The sequence below is a fragment of the Megalobrama amblycephala genome, linkage group LG17 (assembly GCF_018812025.1).
Source record: "Megalobrama amblycephala isolate DHTTF-2021 linkage group LG17, ASM1881202v1, whole genome shotgun sequence".
NCBI lineage: Eukaryota > Metazoa > Chordata > Actinopteri > Cypriniformes > Xenocyprididae > Megalobrama > Megalobrama amblycephala.
This window is the reverse complement of record NC_063060.1, coordinates 1,446,853-1,457,552: the sequence shown is the minus strand read 5'-3', so window position 1 is coordinate 1,457,552 and position 10,700 is coordinate 1,446,853. Positions and strand designations below refer to the sequence as shown.

The 10,700-nt window shown below is 35.9% G+C and overlaps 1 protein-coding gene across 1 annotated transcript; it reads left to right on the top strand.

Annotated features, from left to right (window-relative positions):
• Positions 1-5,640: 5,640 nt before the first annotated feature.
• On the top strand, positions 5,641-9,201 carry LOC125250207 (phospholipid scramblase 2-like). The gene is made up of 7 exons (XM_048162683.1): positions 5,641-5,726; positions 6,272-6,345; positions 6,451-6,505; positions 6,590-6,795; positions 6,872-7,030; positions 8,122-8,274; positions 8,378-9,201. Exons 1-7 carry the CDS (start codon positions 5,714-5,716, stop codon positions 8,399-8,401), a joined length of 684 nt encoding a protein of 227 aa, XP_048018640.1. The 5' UTR covers positions 5,641-5,713; the 3' UTR covers positions 8,402-9,201.
• Positions 9,202-10,700: the final 1,499 nt, after the last annotated feature.

Genomic DNA, 10,700 nt, shown 5'->3' with positions numbered 1-10,700 from the left:
GTCTTGTCTTATTGCAGATCACATCCAGACACTCCTGGCATTAAAGCTCTAAAGGAAACATGTTATGTAAATATATATTAGCTAATATGTAAGATATGTTATGTGTTATGATAACTTCTTAAATGGTTCTCTAAAGTGGGTCATAAGTATTTCAGACAATCTTTGTGAAATCTTATTTACACAAGAATGAGAATCATAGAACCATTTCAAACAGAATAATTTATCTACAATACTTTGTTTCTCTTCATTTAAAAGTCTGACTAAAGTTTCTCTAATTCATATAAAAACACACTAGACTATAAATATACTTTCAAACTTTTTTTTTTTTTAACTTTTAGCTATTGCTTTAATTCAGCGTGATTGCTGCAATAGACTCTTCACCAAAACCAAAGCTTGTCTTTTTATTCCGCTGCTGCTCATGTGACACTTGTGCTGAGCTTGACTGTTTCCAATGTGATTGTGAACACTGTCATTTGTTAACGTGTGAACCAAAAAAATTTATTTCCTTCTCATGCATCTCTGACGCCTGCGCCATTTGCTAATTTCCTGACCAATGTTTTATTATAAAAATTCTTAAAAACCAATTTGAGCAGACCAATTTGGAACCAATTTCCATTTTGACTATGGCTCATTTTTCCCTCCAGGAGTGTGTATACAGTATATAGCCTACTATTACGACCAGTCTAGGTTTAATCGCAATAAAAAAATAAAAGGAAAAGGGATGCCTTCCCCAGTCGTCAGACCAAAAAAAACATAGAAAATTGATGGACAAATAAATCACTAGATTCAGGATTCAAGAAAAACGATTGACGTTTTATTAAGATGAAAGAAATTAAGTAATAAACATTTAAAAGTTTCCAGGATAACTTAAACCAGTGGGTGCATAAACTTCAGGAAGACCCAAGGCCCAAAATAACAAACAAAACGGGTAATAAAAAAACAAAAATGTCCAAAATAACTTCCCTCAACGTATCAAAATAAAATACAACAAATTACATTTACTACACTAGCAAAAACAGAGCGAACTTAGTTTCAAAAGAAAAGGGCAGGTCATCCCTACAGAACACCTTCACTGTAAACCAAAAACAACATAACATAATCAAAGTTAATGCACAACATAAAAAGGTGGTCTGGCGGCTGGAGAGGAGGCAGGAGAGGTGCGACTGGCCCGAAGCCGCAACAACTCGCCGGCAGGAAACGGAAGAGATGGTTTTAAACCCTCGCTCAGTAATTGTAACCCAATCCCGGCAGAGAGAGGTGGAGCCATCCCGTGATATCCCGCTTGACAGAAACAAAGCAAAAAGAACACACACACACACAAATAACAATAAACCAAATAAACAATATACAGGATTACACAGTTCCGTAACACTACCAGTTATGAGCAGAGAGGATGGTCAGCACAGTTCCCATGACTGGTCATGTTCAAATTCACGTCTGTCTCCAGTGATGGTTAGAGAGTGTGAGACCTGGATATAAGACGCCCGCATGTTGCCATCTCCATCTGGATACCAGGTTGATACACAGACAGATCCTGCAGGAACACACAACCTGTGGAATGATGGAAGGAATTTTCTACTAAATTACTTTCATTATTTTTTATGACTATCATATATGACATCAATAATTTTCAAGAAGATGGACAGATTTTAAATACAACTGAACAAATTATTTAGTATGCCAAACATTTCATAGAGGTTCTGTACAAAGAGGTTCGGTGGATACTGATCTTCTTCAACACCGACGCTCTCACTGTAACAAATCCTGAAAGACATATTTAACACACTTTCAGAAGGAATGCGGTTGAACTTGAACAAAAATATATGTCATTTATTTTATTTTTACTACAGCTTGCACACAAACACACCTGAAAACCACGCTGACTGAGACGTCCTGATGGAAGGAAGGAAAGAGCTTTAATAACCCAAGAACACAAGTTAAAATACAACACTTACACGCTGTGATCAAACACAATATGAGGCACAGAAGCAGTGCTGTAAAACACAGTAGAGGCCAATGAATGTGAATCAAAATTCTGACTGAATTGATCATTCAACTCACTTCCTCACCGAATCAACTCACTCAAGTTTATCTTTCCAGAACCATTAACCATGTTTGCAATGCACATTTAGTTTTCTTTTCATTTGAATTCTATGCATGTGTCACTCTTTTAGGAAAATAATAAACAGAGGTGAACAAAAGTGAACATTTTATAAGGTTACTGAAAAAAAAAAAAAAAAAAAAACGCATTTAAAATTTAAAACTCCAAAGACTGCAAAAAAAAGTTTTTTTCTCAGTATTTTTGTCTTGTTATCCAGTACAAAAACATTCTTAAATCAAGATACATTTATTTAAGAAGCAAAATGACTCAAGCTTTCTGAAAAACTGATAAAAACCTATGTTTAAAAAAACGTTTTTGTGATTTAAGAATGTTTAGATATGAATGAAAAACATGAGACAAACACTGAGTGAGAGTGTTCAAACACAGTCAAGATATGCTGCAAAAAATGTTTTTTTTTTTTAAATGTTAAAAAGTACACAAAAACGACATGTGTTTCTGCGGTGAACATATTAATTTTATCACACAATGTCAACATCTCTCACTACAAACAACAGCACAACACTGTCCATTAAGGTTCAGATGAATAAATAAAGCATTATTTATTATTAAAAACTATTAAAAAATTTTTTTTAATATGGATCATACCCAGAGGTGTAGGAGGCAGAATGGTGTTCAGCGTCTGATAGAAGGGCAGTTTGATCATCTGTGGTTCTGTACAGATAGATATGGGTGATTGCCGGGCGAGACACACTCTGGCATGGAGAAAAACAGTTATGAAACAATAACTGGCCATGAAAACTCATGAAACAGCCAAAAAATGGGAATGGTGAGACATCTCAAAGCATTGCTTTGGCCAACAGAAATTGTAATTAATAAACTGTATACAATTACAAAATATTAAACACATATGAAAGCTAGACTTTTATGAAAAATATTCTTGAACAAGAATACGGTACTCATGCTTTTAGTTCAAATCATAAGAGAGGTACTCAAAACATGTTTAAAACAGTTCTTAAGGTCTTACAAGTGTAGAACGACATGAGGGTGAGTAATAAATGACATTATTTTCATTTTTGGGTGAACTAACCCTTTAACTTCCAGTAGACTTCCACAAAGAATCAATAAAGTTAAGATTATTTCTGATAACAAGCAAAATAAATAACAAGTAAATTACATTAGCTAGCCAGTATTATTTTGGGTTACCAGAAGAAAAAAGAACCGTTTCTTGGCCAAAGTTCCTACCAGACCTGTTCAACAAACACAGTCCGGAAGTTAACTTTGGGCCGGGTGCGTAACCATGGCAACATGTGTGCATCCGATGAAACCATCTATACACGTTTTTTGACATGATTTAAAAAATAAAAAATCAACTGAGGGGGAGTACCGGCACTTTATTTTTTTTCACGTCAAGCACTGGAGATCAGATAAAAACCACAGACAGTTATTATCAATAGTTCACCACTGGAGGACATCTCATGATTCATGGGTTCACAGAGATTGCTCCCAGCGGTGAACAGATATGACATAACAAAGCCTTGTTTACTGAAATCACGTGACTTTGGCAGTGTTGTGGCAAAAAGTCAACGGACTCTTGCTGCATAAGAGATAAACACGTCCAATTGTCTTTCGAAAGTTTTATTTCTTGCAAGAAAGGTCAGACAGACAACAGAAACACAAGTAGCTCCAGAGTGTAAGACCAAGAATGAAAGCTTCCCCTCACTTTATATCTCTAACCTCCAATGCTGAAGCCTCGGTCCTTTTATTAGGAACATGTTTACCACTTCAGTGTCTTTCCACTTCTCACCCAAAGAATGCATACTCAAGCACTTCTGAGAAAAACAAAATCATTTAACCGTAAGCATATAAGTAAAATCATATGGAAATTATACAGAAACTCAAAATTTCCCCCACAGGCAGTTTGATATGTGTTCAGAACCACTGATGTGTTAAGGGTTCGAAGCAGTGTTTGCTGTATATACTGTATATGTAGAGTTGAAAATACATTCTATGCCTGTTTTCATGTCAGTTCTTCAATGCTGCTCATCACAGGTTGACGAGCTTCTAGTTCCTCATTTAGCCACTGAATGCACTAGAAACACTTTTCTAAACCCACATAAACACAAATGCTCTCTTTCTCTCACAGTTCTCATGAGATGGAAGACCAAAAGTCAATATGTGGTCAATAATAGTTCAGGGCAGGAGGTGTTTTTTGCTGCTGAGGAGATTCATTTTTGTTCCTGTATGTTCTGTAGATTGGTGCACTCCTTCCTGCTCCATATCCAGGATAACATGTGACAGGAAGTTATTCCATCACCTTAACTGCATTAGCTGTTGTATTGATATTAATATTAATAATTTATTCATTTTAATTTTTATGATTTAATTAATCATTTGCTTTTCATCAACTCACAGTCCCCCTGCAGTTCTTTCATTAACCCAAATCCTGGCATAATGTAAAGCTTAATGTGTGTGTCCCCTCAGGTTCTTCTTGCCCCATTCTGTGCGGGCCTCGAACCCGGGTCTCCGACGTAGGCTCTAACAAGGAGGCTAAAGTCCACAATCTCTAGCGTCAGTCACTAGAGTGCCTCTCGAGATCAGGGGAGTGAGGTTTATACAAACAGTTCTTTCTGGCCTACGTCAGTTACATTAGAGAAATATACTCTTTTAGGAAAAAAAAGCTCTTTTAGTGCTGAAGCACACAGTGGAATGGTCGCAGCATGCTGGAAGCTCTTTCAGTAGTAGCAAACACCGTAGACATACCGTCACACCAACACTCTCTAGAGAGCTTCTCCCAGGTTTGCAGAACACTTGAACGATGTTTGCAGAGCAGAATCAGAAGAAACGCTTATCTTAATTTGCGACTGCACAAGCTCTCTTGGAGTGAGCGATGCAAATCTCATACGCCAATGTCCATTGGCTCATTTAGTTTAAACTTGAAGGTGATTGGACTCTCAGGTAAGATCCCAATTCATCAGTTCAGTTCTGACGTAACGACGAACATGACTGACTGAAAGGGAACTCAGGGTTTAAATACACAGGGGTAAACGAATGGAAACTAAATGGTGAACTAAATTAGTGGCTAACATGGCACAAACCAGGAAACTAGGTCAACATACAAATGGAAGGGAACAGGAACAACACAGAACCAAAATAAAATTAAACTAATCATAACTATTACACTTATAGCCTGGGTGAGGTCCAAACTGCAAAAAACATCTAGAAATGTGATAAATCAGATATTCAAAAAGGAAAAGTGCCTACAATTATTTATGGAATATTTATTTACTTACATAAATTTAATAGAATTAACAGAACATTTTCAAGCTGTTAAAACCAAAAGTAACTAAATGGGTCAAACCACTCTTCAACCACAAACATCATGCTGGCAAAATAATAATAAAAAAGTTACTTTTTTGTCACGAGAGAAACATTTCATGTACTCATCAGTGCCACTGCCGAACCGACGATTCGTATCACACTGGTATGTATGGCATATCTCACAATATATGAGCATTTTAAATCATTTCAATTTTTAAATCATATTTTAATTTTGTATTTTATATCTGAATGTGCGGTTTTATAAAGTCTTATAGTGTTTTTACCATCAGATTTATTCATTTATTTATTCTCTCTGCCCAGATACAATCAAATATGGAATTGTCAGGTGAGTTTGTTAAAGTGAGTTTGTATCTCTGCCCGTTTTGTTTGTTTGACTGTGGATTCATGGTTGAGGCAAGATACAAAAAAAGTATACTTTAGCATACTTTTAAAAAATAGTACTTATTACAGAAATAAAATACTAGAATAATTGCAAAAATGTTTTCAGACATTTAATTGAATGTTATTTACATTTAAATGAAAAAGTATTATAGTTTGAATCTATATTAAATGTAGTATATGAACTTAAAATTATTTTTTTAACCTCTTACTGGTAAGTAGGATTTAAATACACCTTAATATGTAATTTCATAATTACTTCTATTGTCTTTTAAATATGCTTAAAGTGTACTGTGAAATGTACTGACATGGTAAACTAAATAATAATGTAATTACTATTAAACTTGTATTTAATGTATTTAATAAATATATTTGTAATTACACATTGTAATTACGAAGTTGCAATTTAGTACATTTAAAATATACTTTAAATACATTTGAAATAGTCTTCTGCTTAACAAAGCTGTTTGACACATGGTTATGTTTATACAGCACTAGAGAACACTGTAATGATGTCTTCCTCAGACCCGTACCACTGTCCCTCTCTTCTGGAGACCTTGACCTGGGTCAGATAAGTTTGGAGATGCTTATTAATTATTATTAATCTTTATCATTTATCAATGGTGTTACTCTGACAAATTTCATGTAATGTCAAGTAATGTTTATTTTAGATTGATCAATTGTTTGTCCACAAAGAACAAAGTTGTGCTGAAGTTTGTGCAGAAGGTTTGTTCATCAGCATTTCATGAATGAAATACAGCAAAATCAAATTAGCAACACTCTTATCTCCTACCTTTTCATTTCTTAAAGTTTGCTGTGGAATAAAGTCTAACAATCGATATACTGTGAAGAATGACTTTGGGGAGAGCATTTTTACTATTATTGAGGACAACGATTGTTGTAACAGGACTTTCTGTTGTGGAGCACGTTCCTTCAAAATGAGTGTTTTTAATGATTCAAATCAAGAGATCATCAGACTGGTGCGGCCGTTTGTTTGCATCTGCTGCGGCATTGAGGTATGAATGTTATCTTTATCTTGTTTAGCTCTTAATTATGTTGTTCTGCATATTAAATGGTGTATGTTTATTTTAGCTGGAGGTTCAATCTCCACCGGGTATTACCATTGGATATGTTCGACAAAACTCTCAAATTGGCCTGCCTAATCTCACCATTGAGAATGAACGAGGTGAACCGGCATTTAAGATCGTGAAACAGTGTGTAGTTACCTGCTGCACCGATGAAACCTTTGAGGTGACGCACACACACCCAGATACAAGTTTCAACTTTCTATTGACTTTTATTGTTTTTAAATTGACCAAAGATATTTTCTATCCTGTAACCTTAAACATAACATTCACAACCACAACCACCTAAAACTTTTAGCATTTTATAGATTATATTTATAATGGTATTTAATATGCATACTAAGCCATTGTCCTTGTTGCCTGACCCACATTGGCTGTAGGTGATTTCAGGTTGTGCTATTTTTCTGGGGAAATTTGATCCCGACAGTGAAGGAAAAAAACTGACCCCCACTATTTTAAATATGACAACACTGAATTTTTATATTAGTTTATCTTAAAGGGTTAGTTCACCCAAAAATGAAAATAATGTCATTAATTACTCACCCTCATGTCGTTCCACACCCGTAAGACCTTCGTTCATCTTCAAAACACAAATTAAGATAGTAAGATAGTGACTTTCAGATGTCCAGAAAGCTACTAAAGACATGTTTAAAACAGGTCATGTGAATTCAGTGTTTCAACCTTAATGTTATAAAGCGACGAGAATACTTTTTGTGCGCCAAAAAACCCCAAAATAATGACTTTACTCAACAATCTCTAGTGATGTGTGATTTCAAAACACTGCTTCATGAGGCTTTACAAATCTTTTGTATCGAATCAGTGGATCAGAGCGTGTATCAAACTGCCAAAGTAGCATTGTTCAGACCATGTACAGCCTTTCATGGAAACGGTATTCCCTGGTGGCTGTGGTCTCTTTCAGCAGGATAATGCTCCTGCCACAGAGCAAAAATGGTTCAAGAATGGTTTGAGGAGCACAATGACAAGTTTGAGGTGTTGACTTGACCTCCAGATTCCCCAGATCTCAATCCAATCGAGCATCTGTGGGATGTGCTGAACAAACAAGTCCGATCCATGGAGGCTCCACCTCACAACTTACAGGACTTAAAGGATCTGCTGCTAACATCTTGGTGCAGATACCACAGCACACCTTCAGGGGTCTAGAGGAGTCCATGCCTCGACGCAATATTAGGAAGGTGGTCATAATGTTATGCCTAATCAATGTATATTTAACAGTGTTTGTATACCTTTTACACACAGCTGGTGTCTCTGAATGAGGCAGTGGCAGACAGCAAGATCTTCAAACCCATCTCTAGCAGTGGTCCAAATATAGGTGTGCACTTTGTGGTGAGGTTTCCGAGCAACCTGGAAGTTAAAATGAAAGCTACTGTACTGGGGGCCTGCATTCTTATTGTAAATATAGTTAACAATACCTAAAAAAAAAATCAGCATCTTACTATAAGACTTGTTTACAAATTATTATTATTAATAATTATATCTCTATCCATTTTTTTAGGACTGTTTGTATTATGAAACGTAGGCCGACTTCAGAAAGAAGACAGAAAAAAGACAAATGTCTGATGACTATTTGCCAAATTATCTTCCAATGAAGGCTGAAGAGAAAAGGATCATAGACCAGAATATAGCAAAAAATTGCTATTTTAATATTGCATCTCTTGCACAAAGAAGAAGAAGAAAAAAAAAACCTTTCACATGGCAATTCTGTCAAAGAAGCTGACAATATACTATCTCTTTTCATCTCTTGTTATTTGACAAATGAAACATTATCAGTTGTTTCAGTTTGTGGCTCTCTCTTAGGTTGCATGTGTTATCTGAAAGGAAAGCAAACACAGACACCTAAAGTTCTTAGTAGGTGCTGGTTATGTTGAAAACCACCACAACTGACTGGCACTTTGGGTTTCTCGTCATGGAAAAAATACAAAGAAAATGTTCCAATTTAAAAATTTAAAATTATTCTCTGCTGCCTTGATGGCTTAAATTAATTGCACAGACACGCAGCCTATATTTTCCCTTTTTAGACCATTCACCAAAATAAAGATTTTCTTTTGTCAATTTCTTTATGCAATAAACATCTGGAATTTCTGTATTTCAGACCTAACATTTTGTGCATGACACTTCCAGTGTCCCATCAACCCACAGACATGCTAATAAACCTGCTTGTTGTCTGAAATAATCCACTGCTTATGTTACAGGCAATAGATCAGGGCAGGCAGATATAAATCACAAGTCTAATACACAGGCAGCAGAGAATCATAATCATCGAAAAACAAACTGGGTCCGCGGTTTTTCCCATGCATGGAATTGGGCTGCTTTAACACTGTTGCCACGGGTTGTTTTTTATGTCTGCAGGTTGAAGCGACCCCCAAATAACATGATATTTAGCCCCTGGAATGCGAATTTTTCCTCTGGTAAAAAAAAAAAAATTGCATAACGAGGGGGTAAAATCCACATTTTTGGCAGGGTTCCCCGGGTAAAATTCGCATTCCAGGGGCTAAATATCATGTTATTTGGGGGTCGCTTCAACCTGCAGACATAAAAAACAACCCGTGGCAACAGTGTTAAAGCAGCCCAATTCCATGCATGGGAAAACCGCGGACCCAGTTTGTTTTCCGATGATTATGATTCTCTGCTGCCTGCCCTTGGACTATTTACTGTGTATTAGACTTGTGATTTATATCTGCCTGCCCTGATCTATTGCCTGTTCTACGACCACGATTCTGCCTTATCCCTGCTGTACCTGTTTGCCACTGTCTGACCATTGCCTGTTTGACCACGAGACTTGTTAAATACAGCCTGCTTATGGATCCCACTTCGTGTGACGACTCGTTACACAAGCCAAGTTACCTTTATTTATATAGCGCTTTTTACAATGCAGATTGTGTCAAAGCAGCTTTACAGTGATAACTGGTGTATAATTTTGGCTGCACAGCAGCTCTTAAAGAAAATGGTGTCAGTATCCAAAAACAATCATATGAGAGTTTTAAATGGATATTAATGTTAAAATTAGCAAGTTATTTATTTATTCAACGATTCATTCAATTGCTTATTCATCATTGGCTCACTTGATGCGCTAAAGAACACGGATTCATGAGCAAATACTATATTGACAATATTATGTCTAAAATGTAGGGTAACACAAAGTTAACTTCTTGATTATTGAACTGTTGTACGTAATCAATATCACATTTGCAATCATGCAAAAATTTAGGAAAACATAGCACTCTTGCTCCTGTGATATTTTTAAACTATAGCAAGACAAAAATGAGAGCAGCACATATTTTCGCTGTGCATGTTAACCAATGAGTGCATTCACACCGGGAGACGGAGCAGCTTATGAGCATCAAGCAGGAGCCATGCTCAATTAAAGTCAAAGTACACTTTTGATGGACAAAATAAATATGATTTCACACAAAAAGTGCTCAAAATGCACAGATTAAGCATGCCTAGTGTGTTTTAAAAAGAATTGGAGTATGTAAGAAAAGAAAATTAAGAACTAAAATATTTATAGATTTAACTTGTTTGTAATTATTCAGTTTGGGTGAAAGTGTGTGTATTTTGAAAAACTAAAGTAAACTAGCCAGAAAATATTACACAGTTATTACACAGACAGTTATATAGGCAGCGATACCCAAATCAAACCCGAGTTTGCAGTCTTGTTTTCGCAGAGTTTGCTGTCTTGTAAACATGTACACACGGCAGATGATGTAAACACAAAGCTAACCTCATTCATGTATGGCAATATGACCTGAGGCTTTTTGTTTGTTTGTTTGTTATTTACGTTTATATGAGTATGTTGTACACCTCCCCATGTTAACAAA